This window comes from Rhinolophus hipposideros (genome assembly GCF_964194185.1).
Source record: "Rhinolophus hipposideros genome assembly, chromosome: 10".
NCBI classification, from domain to species: domain Eukaryota; kingdom Metazoa; phylum Chordata; class Mammalia; order Chiroptera; family Rhinolophidae; genus Rhinolophus; species Rhinolophus hipposideros.
Genome location: NC_138056.1, coordinates 41,413,049 through 41,434,233, shown reverse-complemented (window position 1 = coordinate 41,434,233; position 21,185 = coordinate 41,413,049). Strand labels below are relative to the sequence as shown.

At 34.2% G+C, this 21,185-nt stretch overlaps 1 protein-coding gene across 7 annotated transcripts in view; it reads right to left on the bottom strand.

Annotated features, from left to right (window-relative positions):
• SBF2 (SET binding factor 2) overlaps positions 1–21,185 on the bottom strand; it is a 396,450-nt gene that overhangs the window by 283,709 nt on the left and 91,556 nt on the right. Inside the window, exon 1 of one of the 7 annotated variants that reach the window (XM_081063391.1) lies at positions 10,665–10,732. The exons of the other annotated variants lie outside the window; for them this stretch is intronic. Coding sequence (XP_080919517.1) covers positions 10,665–10,703 — 39 coding nt within the window. The 5' untranslated portion in view covers positions 10,704–10,732. Of the gene's footprint in view, positions 1–10,664; positions 10,733–21,185 lie in introns of those variants that run through there. 7 annotated transcript variants of the gene reach the window in all.

The following is a 21,185-nucleotide window of genomic DNA, read 5'->3' as shown; positions in this document are numbered from 1 at the left end:
ATCAACATTAGTTGACTCTGATGTTAGGTACATATGATGTAATACTTAGAGCAACTACTACAAAAATCTATATAAAAATATACTCAAAAGAACTATAAATAAATCAAAATGTATTTCTAAGAAAGTGTTCAAGTAACCTACAGAAAGGAGGAAAAAGAAAATAAAGAAATGTGAAACAGAACAAACAAAAACCAAAAAATAAAATGGCTGACTTAAGTCCTATTATATAAACAATTACACTAAATGTAAATGGTATACCAGTTAAAGGGCTAATGCTGGCAGAGTGGATAAAAAAAATCATGATCCATTTTATGCTGTTTATGTGAATTCACTTCAAATATACCAGTAAGTAATTTGAAAGAAAAATAATGGGAAAATATGCCCTGCAAACGTTATTCAAAAGAAAGTAGGAGTAGCTATATTATTACCAGGTTAAACAGACTTCAGGGAAAAAAAAGGTGACCAGGACAGAGAGGTACATTATATAAAGGTGAAAGTATTGATCCATTAAGAAGTCAGCAATTTTAAATGTGTATGCACCAAACAACAGAGTTCCAAAAATGTGAAGCAAAACTGATAGACGTGAAACGAGAAACGGACAAATCTACAACTATAATTAAAAGACTGCAACATCCTTTTCTCAACAATTGATAGAACAACTAGACAGAAAAATCAGCAAGTATGTACTATCAATCAATAGAATCTAGTGAACATTTATAGAATTGTTCTATAAATATTTATAGATTCCATAAATCTATAATTTTTCAGGTTAAAAATTTTGTATCCTGGAAAAATTTAAAACAATTGAAATCATACAGAATGAATTTTCTGACTACAATGGAATCAAGCTAGAAATCAATAACAAAAAAATCTTTAAACACTTGAAAACAAAGCAATATGTTTTTAAGTAATCCTTGGGTCAAAGAAATGAAAAAAGAAATAAAAAAGAAATACTACAAATATATTAAGTGAAATGCCACATACCAAATATTTGAGATGCAGGTAAAACAGCATTGAAAAAGAGAAAAAGGTTTGGAACAAATAATCTAAGCTCCTACTTCAAAAAACAAACAAACAAACTAGAAAAAGAGGAGCAAAATAAACTCAACAGAAGGAAAAGGAAGGAAATAATAAACATAAGAGTAGAAACAAATGAGGTTGAAAATAGGAGAACAATAGAGAAAAATCAATGAAACAAAGAGCTGGCTCTTTGAATTGATAAACCCCTAGTAAGACTGACCAAGAAAATAAGAGAGAAAATACAAATTATTAATAACATGAATGAAACTGGGTACTTCTCTACAGACCCTGCAGTAATCAGAGTTAATGAATATTACGAACAACTATACACATAAATTTAACAAGTTAAATGAAATGGACCAAAACCTTGAAAAGTAAAAACTACTCATCTACTCAACTCATATAATATGAAATATATAATTTGAATAACAGTATAACTATTAAGTTTGTCAAAAGTTTTTCAAGATAGAAATTTCTATGTCTAGATGATTTCACTGGAGAATTCTATCAAATGTTTAAAAAAGAAGGAAGGAGGGTGTCAGTAGACGAGGGTAAAGGGGGTCAAATATATGGTGATGGAAGGAAAACTGACTGTGGATGGTGAACACTCAATGCAATCTATAGATGATGTATTATAGAATTGTACACTTGAAACCTATATAATTGTACTAACCAATGTCACCCCAATAAATTTAGTAAAAAATTTTAAAATGTTTAAAAAAGAATTATCACCAATTTACATAATCCTTTCCAACAAATAAAGAAGAAACACTTTGCAATTTATTTTATGAAGCTAGTGTTACCCTGATATCAAAACCAGACAAGACAATACAAAAAAGAAAACCACAGACCGATATTTTCCTGACTATAGATGCAAAACTTAACAAAATATTATCAAATTGAACTCAGCAATATACAAAAATAATTATATACCATAATTAAATGGGTTTATTGAGATGCAAGACTGTTTTAGTATTTAAAAATCAAATCAATGTAATAAATATTAACCTGTAAAGAATAAAGAACACAAGACCATATCAATCAAGTAGAAAAAGCATTTGACATAATTCAGCACTCATTCACGATTTAAAAAAGAACAAAAACTCAGAAAGCTAGGATTAGAGAGAAACTACCTCAACTTGATAAACAACATCTACAAAAAGCCTATAGGTAACATCATCCTTAATAGTGAAAGACTGAATGCTTTCCCCGAAAGATTGCCTCCTTGCTCTACTGCTATTGCATACAGTACTAGAATTCTAGTCAGCAAAACAAGGCAATAAAAGATGTATAGATAGGAAAGGAAGAAATAAAGCTGTCCCTATTTGCAGGCGACATGATGATCAATGTAAAAAATCCCAAGGATTTCACAAAAATACTTCTTTTTTTTTTATTGGGGAAGGGGAACAGGACTTTATTGTGGAACAGTGTGTACTTCCAGGCCTTTTTTCCCAAATCAAGTTGTTGTCCTTTCAATCTTAGTTGTGTAGGGTGCTGTTCAGCTTCAAGTTGTTGTCCTTTCAGTCTTAGTTGTGGAGGGCGTAGCTCAGCTCCAGGTCCAGTTGCCATTTCTAGTTGCAGGGGGCACAGCCCACCATCTCTTGTGGGAGTCCAACTGGCAACCTTGTGGTTGAGAGGACGCACTCCAAACAACTTAGTCATCCGGGAGCTCAGTGGCAGCTCAGCTCAAGGTGCCGTGTTCAGTCTTAGTTGCAGGGGGCGCTGCCCACCATCCCTTGTGGGACTCGGGGAATTGAACTGGCAACCTTGTGGTTGAGAGCCCGTGCTCCAACCAACTGAGCCATCTGGGAGGCAGCTCAGCTCAAGGTGCCGTGTTCAATCTTAGTTGCAGGGGGCAGAGCCCACCATCACTTGCGGGACTCGAGGAGTTGAACCGGCAACCTTGTGGTGAGCCCACTGGCCCATGTGGGAATCCAAACGGGAGACTTCAGAGTTAGGAGCATGGAGCTCTAACTGCCTGAGCCACCGGGCCAGCCCCACAAAAATACTTCTAGAACTAATAAGTGAGTTCATATATTCATATCATACGAATATAAGACCAGTATACAAAAATGCATTTCTGTGTACTAGCAGTGAACACGTGGAAACTGAAATAAAGATGCAATACCATATATAATCACTAAAAAAGGATATAGTTAGGAATGAATCCAGCAAAACATGCACAGGACTTGTATGCTAAAACTATGAAATGCTGATGAATAAAAATCAAAGAAGATCTAAATAAATGGAGAGACATACCATGTTCATGGATTAGAAGACTCAATATAGCGATGATGCTGATTTTTGTCCAAATTGATATATAGATTTAGCACAATTTCCATCAAAATCCCCAAAGATTTTTTCTATGTATGGACAAGATTATTCTATAATTTATATGAAAAGGTGAAGCAACCAGTATAGCTAAACACTTTTGGAAAAAAAGAGGAATACAGTGGGAGTAATCACTCTCCTTGATTTAAAGACTTATTATATAGCTACAGTAATTAAGACTGTGTGGTATTGGTAGAAGTATACATACGTAGATCAATGGCACAGAATAGCAAACCCAGAAATAGCCCATTGTGGTTACAGCTACCTGACCCTTTGACAAAGGTGCAAAGACACCTTCATAGACAAAAGAAATTAATCTTGACCCAGAGTTCACAATTTATATAAAAATATTTCAAAATGGATCATAGATTGAAGTTTAAAATGTAAAACTATAAAGCTTTTAGAAGGAAAAATAGAACATCTTTTGGAACTAAAAGCTTGATGAAGATTTCTTAGACCTGATGCAAAAGGCATGATCTATAAGAGAAAAATTTGTAAATTGGAATGCACTAAAATTAAGAACATTTGCTTTGCTAAATATACTCTGTGATGAGAATGATGACTGATATGAAATATTGGCAAACCACATCTGGCATGGACTTATATGTAGAATATATAAAGAACTCTCAAATCTCAATCTTAACAACAACAACCCATTTAGAAAATGGCTAAAAGACATGAAAAGATCACTGAAAAGAACATAGAGATGGCAAGTGGACACATGAAAGAATGTTCAGCATCACTAGCCATTAGTGAAATGCAGAGTAAGACTCCAATGAGATATTATTATGTACTTATAACAACTGCAGTTAAAAACAGTGACAATACCAAATGCTGGCAAGGATGTGGAAGTACTGGATCTCTTATATGTGCTGGTAGAAATCTAAAATGGTACCATCACTCTGGAAAAATTTTGACAATTTCTTAAAATACTAAATATACACATAAACATGTGATTCAGTAATTTTACTCTTGGGCATTTCTCTCAGAAAAGTGAAAATTTATTTCCACACAGAAACCTATATGTGATTTTATTTTCAATTTTCAAAAATTGGGAACAACAGAAATGTCTTACAGTAAGTTACTGGTTAAACAAACTGTGACACACACACACACACACACACACACACACACACACACACACACACCATGGTATACTACGCAGCAATAAAAAGTAATAAACTATTGATATACTCAATGACTTGAATGGGTCTAAAGGGCATGATGTTGAGTGAAAAAAGCCAGTCTCAGAAAGGCTCACATGGAATCACAGAATGTGATTCCATTTATATAACATTCTCAACATAACAAAATTATAGAGGTCTTGAAGAAATTAGTGGTTGCCAGGGGATTTAGGTAGGTTGAGGGAGCTGCGTAGAACTATAAAGGTATAGCATGAGGGAGATCTTTGTGGTAATGGAATTGTTTTGTTTCTTGCTTGTGATGGTGATTACATAAATATATACAAGTGATAAAATGACACAGAACTGTATATATACATTTGTACTAGGGTTTCTGGGAGGGAATTCCCACCCTTTCTCAGGAATTTTTTTCGCTTTCCCGTTCCCAAATCCTGAGATATAAACTGTTTTCTGTTATCCCGAAGAATCGTTTCCACAAGATCGTTTCCACAAAGTGACGGCCGATACTACCAACCACCTGCGTTCAAGGAGCCGATTTTCCCGATTTCCCAACCAACTTTTCTCAGGATTCAGGAATGGGAAAGTGAAAAAAATTCTCGAGAACGGGTGGGAATTACTGCCCAGAAACCCTAATTTGTACCAATGTTAGTTTTCTGGTTTTGGTATTGTACTGTAGTTGTATAAGAAGTAACCATTGGGGGAAACTGGGTAGAGTACAAGAAGCCTGTCTCTACTTGTAATCTTTGCAATTTGCATAGATTATACAGTTATTTCAAAATAAAAAGTTTAAAAAATATTATTTTGCCAAAGGTACATTGAAATTTAAGAGTAGTTTTTACAATGCCTTTTTATTATTTATAATGAAGCTGTCTCTAGGTGAGTTACATGTATAATTAATATTCACAAGAATTTTTTGAAAATTCATTTTGTAGACTTCCCAGAAAATGAGAAAATAATCATTCTTATGTCTGGGTACAAATCCTTTTGAAAGTTAGATGATTTACAATTAATTGATTTCAACAAAATTAGAGGAGAACCTGATCATTTCACAGTGTGTACATAGACTGAATCACTATGTTGTACATCTGAAACTGACATAATGTTACATGTCAATTATACCCCAATTTTAAAAAATGTATTTGTGACAAAATCTTAGTAATTGTTAAGTCTGGATGGCAGATATATAGCATGTTCATTAGATTCTTCTCTTCTTTAATATTTGTAAGTTTTCATAAATTTTTTAAACTTAATAAAAAAATATTGAAATGTATCTAGGGTTTAGAAAGCTCACACAGTAGCCTATAAACTAAAGAGTGGAAGCAAGAGATCAGTGAGTTAGTTTGTTAGTTAGTTAGCTAGTAAGTTAGTTATTGCAATAGCTGTTTTAAAAAGTGGTTTGAACCAGGGTGATGGCATTTGATACGGAGAGAAATAGATGGATTTGCAACATATTTTATAGGTTCAACCTATGATTGCTAAAGGTTTTTAGGTAGGTGAGGGTAAAGTGAGAATCAAAGGTAATAAAAATAGATAAATTTTAAAAAATTACAGGAGGATCTAATAAGGTTGTAAGATCATATGAGAACACCTGCTTTATTTACTGTTTAATTTCATAGTTTCCTCAAGGCTTAAAGCAGAGTGTGTGGTAATGTGTTTATTTAATAGCTTTTTTTGATTACTTTGAGGAGAGGAGAGCAGTTGCACGCAGGTAACAACCAAACCACTTTTCTCAAGGCTTCTTACCACCAAGGAGATACCGTGTTTCCCTGAAAAAAAGACCTAGCTGGACCTTCAGCTCTAATGCGTCTTGTGGAGCAAAAATAAATATAAGACCTGGTCTTATTTTACTATAAGACCCAGTATAATATAATATAACGTAATGTAATGTAGTGTAGTGTAGCGTAGTGTAGTGTAGTACAGTACAGTACAGTATAGTATAGTAATAGTATAATATAATATAATATAATATAATGTATACCTGGCCTTATTTTACTATAAGACCCAGTATAATATAATATAATATAATATAATATAATATAATATAATATAATATCAGATCTTATATTAATTTTTGCTCCAAAAGATGCTTTAGAGCTGATAGTCCAGCTAGGTCTTATTTTCAGGGAAACAGGGTAATAGCAAAGGAGCAAGATAGTCGTATTCTATGGGAGACATGACTCTGCACCTGTGGCCAACTTGTTTGGTTACTGTCTGTTGGTTCAGATGGAGAGGAATTCCTGTTTTGATAACTGAATTAAACTAGATAAGAAAACAAGCAGAAAAAAGTAAACATTTATTCATATAAAATTATTAGGAAATATAGTTTGAAAGAAAACACAGCTATTTCCCCTACTTGTTTTAAACTGATGAAAGGTTTACAACTATAAATTCACTACCTTTTGTTGAGCATTTTTCCTATAATTAAGTTTATAAATTAATAAAACTGACAAAATATATTATTTCTTTCTTTCAGTCTAAACAACAATAGTTTGTTTAGGACTTTGAAGTTCAGTATTACACTTTAATTCCACAGCCATCAGTGCCTTTAATCAGTGTGTGATGTACCACTAGATTCTTTACATGGTGTGGTATTAGAACATATTGTAAGACAGGTGGGGGCCAAAATAGATTGATACTCTGTGGTGACCCTTACAAAAATATAACCTTTACTCTTAGTTTTGAGGAAGGCAGAATCAATTTTTTAAGGGAAAAGGGGTTGTTGTTGTCAGTGATGTAAGCATCCGTTTAAACTCGGGACTTTATAAAATATTAGCCATTACATTAATTTATTCAATAGTTATTTGAATGCCAGTTTGTGCATAACTATGTTTCTCTGAGAGTTTAACAGGTGCTTTCTCTGTGGTAGTATGTAAAGTACAATTAATCCTTGGCTGCATGAAGCTAGTCTAGTTAGGAAAATAGATAATGAACTGGCAAACAAACAAGTATGTGTTTATCATGTTATTTTCTAAAGTTTGGTATCAATGTGTTATAGATTTACCATAGTTTGAAAGTTTCGTTTATAATTAAACTTCTTAGAAATTATACTAAATACTATAAGGTACTTTCTAATAGTGATACTAAAAGCTAATCTTTATTGATTGCTTATATTCTTATTAATTTAATCCTCACATTATAAAGTGTAGATACTTTTATTCTTCCCATTTACAAATTTCTTACCATTTACAAATGAAAAAAGTGAGGCTCAGAGAGATTAACTAACTTGCTTAGCATCATACGAGCTACTAAGTGGTACAACTGGATTTTGCATTGACTTAGTGACATTAGAGCTTGAGCTCTTAACTACTTTTGTATTCTATTCCCTATTGTGTAGCATTGTGATAAGCAATGTAGGGATATAAAAGAATCATGATATAATCCCTATCTCTTAGGGTGTGTTCAATCTTGTTCCAGTAGATACTGTATATGATGATAATAAACAAAATGCTTAAATTGATTATAGTTAACCGACAAACTTTGGCACAAAAGAATGTTTGGACACGAAGTAGAAGTAAAACTGGACTTCCTGGGAAAGACTTCATGGAAGAGAGTTAATCCTTGGAAGATGGGTAAAATTTAGTTGGGAAGATGGGATGAAGAGGAAGTGGAAGTTCAGGGAGAAAAGAGCACGAGAAAAGATGGCAAGCATTGGAGGAATAGTATGGCCTCTTCAGAAGATTGTGAGGATGAAACTAACCTGACAGGGGAAACTGTTTGCCAGTTCATTAATTTTTTTTACAAAAAAACATTAGATTTACAGGAAGATTGAGAGGGAGGTGCTAAGATTTCCCATGTATCCCCCGTCCCACATATTCATTGCCTCACCTATTATCAGCATCACTCCCCAGTGGTATACTTTTTACCAAGGAACAACCTACATTGACACATCATAATCACCGAAAGTCCGTTGTTTACCTTAGGGTTCACTCTTGCTGTTGTATATTCTATGGATTTGAACAAATGTACAATGACATATGTCTATCACTATAATATCATACACAGTATCTTCACTGCCTAAATATCTGTGCCCTGTCTATTATCCCCCTGCCCCAGACACCCCATGGCAATCACTGATCTTTTTATTGCCTCCGTAGTTTTGCCTTTTCCAGAACACCATATAGTTGGTATCATATAGTATGTAGCCTTTTCACATTGGCTTCTTTCACTTAGTACTGTGCATTTAAGGTTCCTCCATGTCTTTTCATGGCTTAATAGCTCAATTCTTTTTAGTGCTGAATAATATTTTATTGTTTGGATGTACCACAGTTTATTTACCCATTCACCTACTAAAGGACATGTTGGTTGCGTCTAAGTTTTGGCAATTATGAATAAAGTTGCTATAAACATCTTGTGTGCAGGATTTTATGTGGGCATACAATTTTCAAACTTGTGAGTAAATAGCAAGGGAGGTGACTGCTGGGTTGTATGGTAAGGTTATGTCTTGTTTTGTAAGAAACTGCCAAACTGTCTTTCATCGTAGCTGTACCATTTTGCCATGTTGCATTCCTACTGGCAGGGCCTGAGGGTACATGTTCACCAGCATTTGATTTTGTCCACGTTCTGGATTCTGGCTATTCTAACGGGTGCGTAGAGGTATCACATTGTTGTTTTAATTTGCATTTCCCTGATAACATATGAAGTAGAGCATCTTTTTATATGCTTATTTGCCAACTGTATATCTTCTTTGGTGAGGTATCTGTTAAGGTCTTTGGCCCATTTTTTAAGTGAGTTGTTTGTTTTCTTATTGTGTTTTCTTTTCTTTAAGATTTTATTGGGGAAGGGGAACAGGACTTTATTGGGAAACAGTGTATACTTCCAGGATTTTTTCCCAAGTCAAGTTGTCCTTTTAATCTTAGTTGTGGAGGGTGCCGTTCAGCTTCAAGTTGTTGTCCTTTCAGTCTTAGTTGTGGAGGGTGCAGCTCAGCTCCAGGTCCGGTTGCCTTTGCTAGTTGAAGGGGGCGCAGCCCACCATCCCTTGCGGGACTCCGAGGAATTGAACTGGCAACCTTGTGGTTGAGAGCCCACTGGCCCATGTGGGAATCGAAACAGCAGCTTTGGAGTTAGGAGCATGGAGTTCTAACTGCCTGAGCCACCAGGCCTGCCCTGTTTTCTTATTGTTAAATTTTAAGGTTTTTGTGGTTTTTTTTTTTGTATACTTTGGATAACAATTCTTTTTATCAGACGTGTCTTTTACAGATTTTTCCTCCCAGTTCAGCTTGTCTTCTAATTCTCTTGTTAATTTATTCTTTAAAAATAATTTTGAGAGCCAGACATGTTGTCAGAGAGTTTGGGGAGATAATAAGTGAAAAGTGTTTTTTTTATTGTGGTAAAATATACATAACAAACTTTACAATTTAAGGAACTAGAAAAAAGAACAAACTAAACCTAAACATAGCAGGACGAAGGAAATAATAAAGATTAGAGTAGCGATAAACAAAATAGAGAATAGAAAAACAACAGAGAAAATCAATAAGACCAGAAGTGTTTCTTTAAAAAGATAAACAAAATTAACAAACTTTTAACTAAATGAACTCAGTTAAAAAGAGAGAAGACTCAAATTACTAGTCAGAAATGAAAGTGGGGTTATTACTACAGACTTATACAAATATGAAAATGATTATAAGAGAGTATTATGAACAATTGTATACTAAAAAATTGGGTAACCTAGATGAGATGGACAAATTTCTACTTATTATCTACTTATTTAAAACTTAAAAACTTATTAAGACTAAATCACTAAGTCAATTTTCTAAGAAACAGAAAATTTGAGTAGATCTGTAACTGGTACATAACTAGTAAACAGATTGAGTCAGTAATCAAAACTCTTCTTAAAAAGAAAATCCCTGGACCTCATGGCTTTCCTGATGAAGTCCACCAGATATTTAAAGAAGAACTAAAACCAGTCGTTCTCAAACCAATCCAAAAAATGCAGAGGAGGGAGCACTTCGTAACTCATTCTGAGTCCAGCACTACCTCGACAACCAAAGCCAGACAAGATACAAGAATACCACAGACTAATATCCTTTGTGAATACTGATGCAAAAACCCTCAACAAAATACTAGCAAATTGAATTCATGACATATTAAAAGGATTATACACAATGACCAACTGGGATTTATTCCTGGAATGCAAGGATGTTCCAACATATGAAAATAAATCAATATACCTACCACATTAACAGGATGAAGGGGGGAAAAACACATGATCATCTCGTTGATGCAGAAAAAGCCTTTGACGGCATACATTCTTCCTTTCCCTGCCCCTGGCTTGGTTCCAGCTCTGCTCATCTTTCCCACTTATCTGGGTTTTACAAAAAGTTCTGTAGGATTGTGTCAACCAGGCATGGGGTGGGAGCCCTGTGGGGCAGGAGACAAAAGACCCTGACCATTTATTTATCCTTTGGAAACCTCACCATAGGCTCATAGCCTCTCTTCAAATGGAAAGAAACCTAACTCCTCACGCAAAGAATCCTAAATCCCCAGTTCCTCCTTTTCCTCCTCCCACCTCCGGAGAGACCTTGTAGATTGTGCCAAAAAACAGCTCTAACCCCCAGCGACTGAGGAAGAGAGCCAGAAGCTGTCCTTCTTTCCCATCCTGCCTTCCCCCCCAATACCCACCAATACTGTGAAGCCCGCTTCCTGCTCAGCCTGGTTTCCTGGTGAGGGTCCTGCAGTCGTGGGCCCTAGGGGACCCCCAGGGATAGGCCTTGAGGAGGGAAGGGACCAAGGGCATCCTTGGGCCAAATTGTCCACCTCTCCTGTTCACTGTCATCTCCCCCCTGCTCTTGTCTTCAAAAGGCTCCTTCCCAGGACGGATTGGGTGCTAGGACAACTGTGGTCCTATCCATCAACTCTCCCTACCACCCACCCCATGTCTTATTTTGACATGAGAATAACTGTACAGTGTAAACTTACAAAGGGTTTTTAATGGTTGTAGATTGGAAATAAAGTATGTCATTATGAAAAAAAAAAAAAAAAAAAAAAAAAAAAAAGAAAAAGCCTTTGACAAAGTTTTAACACCCTTTTATGATAAAAATAACACTCTGGAATAGAAGGAAACTACATTAACATAATAAAAGCCATAGCCGAAAACCCCATGGCAAACATCAAGAGAAAAACTGAAAGCTTTACTTCTAAGATCACAAAGAAGGCAAAGATGCTCACTTCTGTCACTTTTGTTAATACTTGGAAGTTCTACTCAGAGTAATTAAAAATGAAACAAGAGCATCCACATTGGAAAGGAAGAAGTAAAATTATCTGTTTACAGATAGTATGATCTTCTTTGCCTAAGACACGAAAGGTTCCCCCAACCCCCGCCAAAAGCTATTAGGACTAATAAAGGAATTCAGCCAAGTAGCAGGGATACAAAGTCAACACACAAAAACCAGTTGTATTTGTATAATTAACAGTGAACTATCTGAGAAGGAAATTATGAAAACTAATTCCATTAACAGTAGCATCAAAAGTATAAAATATTTAGGAATTAATTTAATCAAATTGGTGAAACACTTGTGCAATGAAAACTGCAAAGCATTGCCGAAGGAAATTAAAGAAGACATAAATAAATGAGAACACACTCCATGTTCATGGATTAGAATTCTTAATGTTTTTAGATGTCAGTACTACCTAAAGCAATTTACAGACTGAAAACAATCCTTATCAAAATTTTAATGGTGTTATTTGCATAAATAGAAAATTTCATCCTGATATTCACTTGGAATCTCAAGGAAGCCCAAATAGCCAAAACAATCTTGAAAGAGAAGAACAAAAGTGGTGGACTTAACATTTCCTGATTTCAAAACTTACTACAGAGCTGTAGCAACCAAAACAGTGTGGTATTGGCATAAAGACAAACATATAGACCAATGGAATAACATAGACAGCCCAGAAATAAGCCCTTGCATATATAATCGAATGATTTTTGACAAGGGCGCCAAGACCATTCAACAAGTAAAGGATAGTTTTTCAACAAATGGTGTGAGGAAAACTGGATCTCCACATGCAAAAACATCAAGTTGGATCCTTTCCTAACATTGTATGTAAAAGTTAGCTCTAAATGGCTCAAAGATCAAAATGTAAGACCTAAAACTGTAAAATTCTTAGAAGAAAACATAGAGGAAAAGCTTAAAAACATCGTGTTTAGCAGTCATTTCTTGCATATGACATGAAAGGCACAGGTAACCAAAGGAATAGACACATTTCACTTCATGAAAATTTTAAAAATTTGTATATTAAAATACAGTGTCAACAGAGTAAAAAAGCAACCACAGGATGAGAGAATATATTTGCAAATCATATATATTAGGGATTAATATCCAGAATGAATAAAAACTCTGGAAACTCACCACCAGAAACAGAAGAAACAACCAACAGAAACAACCTGATTCAAAAATGAACAGAAGACTTGACTGGACATTTCTCCAAAGAAGATATACAAATAATCAATAAGCCCATGAAAATATGCTCAACATCACTAATCATTAGGGAAATGCAAATGAGATACCATCTCACATCCATTAGAATGGCTGCTAATAAAAAAACACAGAAAATAAATGTTGGCAAGGATGTGAAGAAATTGGAACTCTCATGCACTGTTGATTGGAACACTATGGAAAACAGTATGGAGATGCCTCAAAAAATTTAAAAATAGAATTACCATAGGAGCCAGCAATTGCACTCTGGGTATATCCAAAAGAATTGAAAGGAGGGTCTTGGAGAGATATTTGCACATACAAATTGATAGCAGCAATAGCTAAATTGTGCTAAAATGTGCAAGCAGCCCAAGTATCTATTGATGGATGAATGGATAAGCAAAATGTGGCACATACATATAATAGAGTTTTATTCAGCTTTAAAAAGGAAGGAAATTTTGACACATGCTACAACATAAAGGAACCTTGAGTACATTATGCTTCGCGAGATAAACCAGTCACTAAAAGACAAAAAGACAAATACTGTATGATTCTACTTATATGAGGTATTTAGTGTAGTCAAAATCACAGAGACATAAAGTAGATTGGTGGTTCCCAGGGGATGCAGGGAAAGGAGAATGAGAGTTACAGTAGTCCCCCCTTGTCCAAGCTTTTGCTTTCCATAGTTTTAGTTACTGTGGTCAACTCTGGTCTGTCAACACTCAATGAAAAGGTCCAGAAATAAATAGTTCCTGAGTTTTAAATTGTGCACCAGTCTGAGTGGTGTATGAAATTTTGTGCTGTTCCACTCCATCCTGTCTGGAACATGAATCATCCCTTTGTCCACTGCATCCACATTGTAGACGCTGCCTGCCTAATAGTCACTTAGTAGCCATCTCTGTTATCATATCGACTGTAGCGATATTGCAGTGCTTGTGTTCAGATAACCCTTATTTTAATTAATAATTAATGGCTCCGAAGTGCAAGAGTACTGGTGCTGGCAATTTGGATATGCCAAATAAAAGCCATGAAATGCTTCCTTTAAGTCAAAAGGTAAAAGTTCTCAAATGAGGAAAGCAAAAAGATCACATGCTGAGGTTGCTAAAATCTGTGCTAAGAATAATCTATCCGTGAAATTATGAAGAAGGAAAAAGTAATTAATGCTAGTTTTGCTGTCACACACAAAACTGCAAAAATGATGGCCACAGAGCATGATAAGTACTTAGTTAAGCTTAAATGGCATTAAATTTGTGGGTGGAAGACAGGAACAGAAAACGTGTTCCAAATGATGGCAGTGTGCTTGTTGCTCCAGAAAGCACTGAACCTATATGAATACTTCAGCAAGGGATCCCCTAAAATGAGTGGCACCAAGCCTTTTTCTGCAAGTAAAGGATGGTTACACAGATTCAGAAATAGGTTTGGACTGAAAAATATAAAAATTACAGGAGAGGCTGTGTCTGCCAATGAAGACAGGTGCTACCACGTTTCTGGCAGCATTGAAGAAGTTGAATACCTTTCAGTACTGTCCACAGTTTCAGGCATCCACTGGGGCTCCTGGAACATATCCCTCCAAGGATAAGCAGGGACTACTACTGTTTTGTTTAACGGGTATAGAGTTGCAGTTTTACAAAATGAAAGGAATTATGGAGATAGATAGATGGTGGTGATGGTTACATAATATTATGAATGCATTTAATACCAATGAAAGATACATTTAAAAGTATTAAGATGGTAAATTTTGTGTGTATTTTACCACTATAAAAAATTAGGGAAAAAGGCATAACATAAATTTTACCATCTTAACCATTTTTGAGGTGCTGTTCAGTGGCATTAAGCACATTCACATTGTGGTGAAACGATCACCACCATCCATCTCCCAAACTTACTTTATCATCCCAAACTGAACCTCTGTACTCAGTAAGTAATAACTTCCCATTACCCTTTCCCTTCAGTCTCTGGTAACCTGTGTTCTCCTTTCTCTCTAGGAATTTGCCTGTTTTAGGTACCTTGTATAAGTAGGATCATACAATATTTGTCATTTTATTTCTTGTTTATTTTATTTAGCATAATAACTTCAAGCTTTATCCATGGTGTAGTATCAGAATTTAATTTCTTTTGAAGTCTGAATAATACCTCTTTTATGTATATACCACATTTTGTTTATATATTCACCCATCAGTGGACATTTGGATTGTTTATACTTTTTAGCTATTGTGAATAATGCTGCAGTGAATATACGTGTGCATATCTCTTCAAGATCTTATTTTGAATTTTTTTGAAAATATACCCAGAAGTGGGATTGCTGGATGATTATATGGAAATTTTATATGTAGTTTTTTGAAATCTATTTATTGAGTGTAACATTTTATTCCAACCTATTCAATACTGCTTACATCTTTTCTTGCTTTGCCATTCCTGCATGTATTATATATTGTAACTAGGTCAGACTGCATGTCCCGTATTTTCCAGTCCTCTGTTGCTTTAGTCATCTGCTTTGTTCTGTTTACCTTCTCTTTTGATGTGTCAATGCCCTGGCCATCTGTCAAGATCTAAATACTGCCTGTTTGATAAATAATAGAGTTAAAAGGTGACAGTAAATTAGAAAACTAAAAATATAATAACAAAACTCAAAATAGACAAATCCCAAAGAAATCTAAGAAAAAAACAGAACAAAAGCAATGATATACAGCATTGGGACTGAGAAAGGCAATATAACCACAGTTGTAGAGGACATTAACAATAAAGAATAAAAGATTTTGTGAAATTTTAACATATACAGTTGTTAAGTTCTAGGTGAGACAAATTATATTTTAACAAAATACAAATTTTGTTAAAAATGTGAAACTCAAGGAGATGTAGAAAATTTGAACAGATTGATAAACAATGGATGAAGTGAAAAGCACAGTTAATAAACAAGTGATCAATGTTAAAATTACTAGGAATAAGTCATGTTGATAGAGTGTACTGCTTGATTCCATGCAATGAGAAGAGCTTTTCACTTCTGTGGCATTCTTGCCCAGAACCTGTAATGGCAGTCGAGGCATGAGGATGCATTAGACAGACCCATTAGACCCACTAGATAGTGCAGGACATTCTGCGCTATTTCTGACCAGTACTTTTAAAGACGGTCAAGTTTGTGAAAAGGAAATGATAAAGAAACTGTCATGGGTCAGAGGAGACCAAAGAGTCAAGATACTGAATATATACAATCCAGTATCCTGAAACAGAAAAAGGACATTAGTGGAAAAATACAAATCTGGATAAAGTCTGTACCTTAGTTAATAGTATTATACTAATGTTTTCTTAGCTTGGACATAGCTATGTAAGAGGTTAACATTAGAGGAAGCTGGTGAAGAATATACAGGAACTCTGTATTACATTTAAAACTTTTTATAAATCTAAACTTATTTTAAGATTAAAAAGTTAATTAAAATAATGAAAAGAATTGTTAAAGATCTGTCATAAAAAAGGGCAGCAGACCTACGTGGTTTTATTGGCCTACTGCCCTCTCTAGTATAGCTCATTAGCAAGCAACTGATAATTCTTCACCTATTAAAACAATTTCAAAACATTGAAAATACAGAAAGCATCTCAGTTAATTATACGAAGACAGCATTACTTTAATACAGAAAATCTAATGAAGAAAGCAAAGAATATATAAATGCAAAAATCCTAAAGAAAGTATTAGATAATTGAGTCTATTAGTGTGTTTTGAGAGTAATATGCTATGTAGTTTGTATTCTGGAAATACAGCATGTTTTATTATAATGAATTATATCGATATAATTCATCACATATTGAAAAGTAAAGAGTAAAACTACATGATTATAGTATTTATAATAAAATTCTTAATAAAACAGTTTTAAAAATCTGTGGTAAATATAAAAGAATGTACATTTTTATTTGTTTTTATAATGCAGAGATGGAGGTGGCCTTCCTCAGTTAAAGAGAAAGCCCAGAAGCCGTAAAGAATAAAATGAAATCTATCCATAAGTAAATTAAATGCTTCTGTCAAAGTATAATTTCAAATATTAGAAATGCATCTGTCATAAAAATATAGAAAGAACACGTCAAAAACTCATTCAACTTTTTAATTAATGCAGGAACTAGCAATAAAGCTAGATTCCAGAACAGTTAGAGAAGAGACTTGTATAATCTATCTGGAAAGGTTTTCGTTTTTCAAAAAGATGCCATAAGAAAAAGGTCAATAAGATACAAAACTAGCTAATATCCTGCAAACTATAAAACCACACCCTTTAGGTTTATATTTTCTCTAGGATAGAAAAGTATAAGTTACATGGAACTTCTCAGTGTTTGTACTCTAATCTTTAAATAGAAAGTTAGAAAGTCCATCATAGGTTTATTTTGCTCAAAAATTAAATAATCCTTTGGTGGGCTTGTTAAAACAAAACCCCAGTATGACATTGAAAAGATATGTTATTCTCTTCATTTCCGAGTTTTGGATAAAAATTTTTTAACACTGGATAGTGTGGTAGACATTGTCAAACAAGTGAAAATAAATGGTTGATATCCTTAATCAATGAGCACTAGAGCTGGATAATAAAAACCAAGAGAAAAAAATAGAAAAATACAAACTGTCCGTTCACTGAAAAAGGCATTTACATTGCCAGTAACCATGAGAAGCTGCCTCCAATTGCAGTCATAATTTTTAAAGGCATATTAAAATAACAGTGAATGAAGAGTTTGGCTATGAGATTGGCCAAACTCTGAAAGGTCTATAAGCAAATGTTGGTAACTGTAGGCATATTCATGCATTAATGATAAGATTCAAATTTGTTACAACAAACATGTTAAATTGGTCTTTCTTATAATGGCAAAATACTGAAAACCTTCTCAGTAGTTTTATGGTTAGGTAAATATACCAAGTTTCAGATTTATGGAAAAGAACTGGTAGATTTATCTGGAAGCTCTCCATGATACTGTTACATGAGAAAAAGAAGATGTGGACAGATATAAATTTTTATTAAACTGTTACATATGTATACTTACAGGTAGGTCTGAAGAAATACAGGAAAATTTATTTAGTGGCATAAGGAAAAGTTTTACTTTTTTTTCAAGTAGGGATAGACGATTTTAATTCTTGTGTATTTTAAAGAATTTTTTTGATATAAATACAAAAATTTAAATATGACATCCTTTGGGAGATTTCCTGTTGTGGGGTTTTATAAAACTACCCAGATAATACGGAAGCACTTCAGTTTTTCCTACTGATATTAAAGAGGAAGAAAGCAGAACAAATATTAATATCATGTAATTCCCCAAAGTGTTTGTTATAAATAAACTATTAAGAGAAGTGGAGTCAATATTTTTACTAAAATAAATTACAAGTATTTGTAAGCTGGGCCTCATGTCTTACTTCTTACTTCCATTTCTTTTTCTTAATACTCTTCCTCCCTGCTTTTCTCTTTCAAAGGTGAACAGTCTTGGATTCGATTTTGTGGTATTTTTTGACACTCTAATCCTGACGTATTCTTTACTTTCAGTAGAGAAAACAGGGAGAGGGTTTCCTCTAGTGAGTCAGGTGGTTGGAATGGTAAGACAAGGCAGGGAGGAAGGGAACAGCCAACTAACCAGCTGCTTATGTAGTGACTCATGAGAGTCAAGGTTTGAAAGCCTTAGAAAGGTGTGGACAAACTGTGTGTGTGTGTGTGTATGTGTGCACGTGCGCGCATGCCTGCACGCTACAACAAGCTATGTACCTTTTCAAGATTGCATACCAATGTAATTTAACCTTTGTTTGATGAGTAAGGCTACTCAATATGAATATCACTTCTCATAATATGCTGTAATAAGTGATGCTTGCAAGTAATATGCAGTGCGTAAGTGGAAGGACTTATGCTTGTTCAGACTTCCATGTTTAGATTATGCTTGTTCAGACTTCCATGTTTTTGTCTCCCCCCCCCCGCCCAGTGTAAATGCACTTATTCTAGATGGAAAAATCATATAATTAAATTTGCTAAAATTGTGTGTAAACTGATAGTATCCAATAACTCAGTGAGAGTCCAAGGATACTCCTATGAGGAAAATCAAGTTCCTTTTAACAAAAATTGATATCTAATTTTTCTAGTTAACTATTTGCTTGGATTATTTGCTTTTAAGGTCTTGGCTGTATTCGGCATAATTGAGGGTGTCGAACAAATGAAAAGTTGGAAAATTCTTTTGACTCAAACACTAGATTTTCAGGACCTACTCTGAGGTTTAGCTTCACAGTAAAATAACTAAGAAATACATAGTTTATTCTACAGTTTATTCTATATTTTTAAGTTAATGTTGGTTTGTTGTTGTTTTTTTCTATAAATCGTCAGCCTTAGATGAAATATGGTGGCCAGTAATAGTTAAACATTTTCAAAATTGGCTTATGAGAGACAGTACCAACTGTGACTACCTCTGTCTTGTAGTTGTGGCTTAAAGCTTCTCCTTCCTACCATGTGAAAAAAAGGAGATCTTTCCTTATTTAAACAGTGTTAAGACTTTATATATAAATATCCCAGTGAGAAATCAGAAACATTCCCAAATTCATATTAAATTATTTCTTAACAGAATGTATTGAAAGAGAGAATCCTCTGTGGCAAAAAAGAGAGACTAAGGAAGTTCAAGGAAGGACGCAGTTTGAATGGGATGCAAGAAACAAACAAGTCTTACCTGAAAATTTTGACTATTATCTAAGTATATTTCAACCATTACCAGCCTGTGCGTTATTTTCTTTTTGAATGTCAATGCCATATCTCTGACTCTAAAGGTTATTCATTCCTTGAATATTGCCACCATCACTAATAGAAAAATGCAAGTCAAAACCATAATGAGAGACCACCACACACCCCTAAGGATGACTACTCAAAAAACGAGAAAATAACTGTTAGCAAGAATGTGGAGAATTTTGGAACCCTTTTGCACCATTGGTGGGAATGTAAAATGGTGCAGCTACTGTGGAAAGCAGTATGGGGATTCCACAAAAAATTAAAAAATAGAATTACCATATGATTCATCAATTCTACTTCTGATTAAATACCCAAAATAATTGAAAGCAGAGTCTCAAAAGGTGTGTGTGTGTGTGTGTGTGTGTGTGTGTTTATTTATTTATTTATTTATTTATTTATTTATTTATATTGGGGAACAGTATGTTTTTCCAGGGCCCATCAGCTCCAGGCTGTTGTCCTTCAATCTAGTTGTGGAGGGCGCAGCTCACTGGCCCAAGTGGGAATCGAAGCAACAACCTTGTTGTTCACAGCTCACGCTCTAACCAACTGAGCCATCGGCCGCCCAAGATGGTGAATTTTTGTTATGTTTTTACCACAGTTAAAAATAAAAAAATTGATACTGAGGCCTAATTGCCAAGATATTCTGATTTATATGGTGTGAGATGGGGTCATGGTGCTGAAAAAATTTAACAGACTCCCACATGATTCCATAGCATAGTTAACTTTGAGAACCACTGAAATAAACATAAAAACATAAGAATTGTAAGATAAGCCACTAGGTAGATGATATCATGTGATCTTGTAAATAATTTCATTCCAGGAAATTAAATATTCTTTGATTTGTATACTGTTAAATTCTAATTTACTAAGCAATAATTTATTAATTCAGCCATCAGAATTGAAATCAGAGAACCCTCTTAATAGTAAATTGAAGAAATTTGTGAAAACAAACATATCAAGTTCTCTTATGATTGGTTTTCACCACTGTCTACAAGATAATAAATAGCATATCACTTGGTTAAGAATTTTTAAATCTACCTTTAACTTTGCAGTGGCATACATACAGTTAAATAACATTTAACTTAAACTTGCTTTATTTGGAAGATTGAGCACAGTTAAACTAGAATTGTGTTTGTTGTTGTATACCTCCAGTATTTTAATCTGTACATATATTCAAATTCTCGCTTTCTGGATTTTTCAAAATGAAATTTGTCTCTAGTTTGTTGTCGATGCTAGTATTTGCACATGAGAATCATAAATGGTAAATATATTTGATGTGAAAGGCAAGGGAAACGGAGTATTGAGACAATTTTTGTTATTACTGGGTTTTACAAAATATGGTATAAATCAGAGACCCAGACAAAGTTGTCAGACTTACTCAGTAAAGTATATTAATTAAATATAACTATCATTTTAATTCTCTGGGTCTGCAATTTCTGCTGTAAATATATGAGAATATAAAATGTTTTCTTTAAGAACATTTTTCAACCCTGAGCATTACAAAATAACCACTGGCAGGATATTAACTTGGAACAGCAAATTGTTTCTTTTTTTAGTAGCCT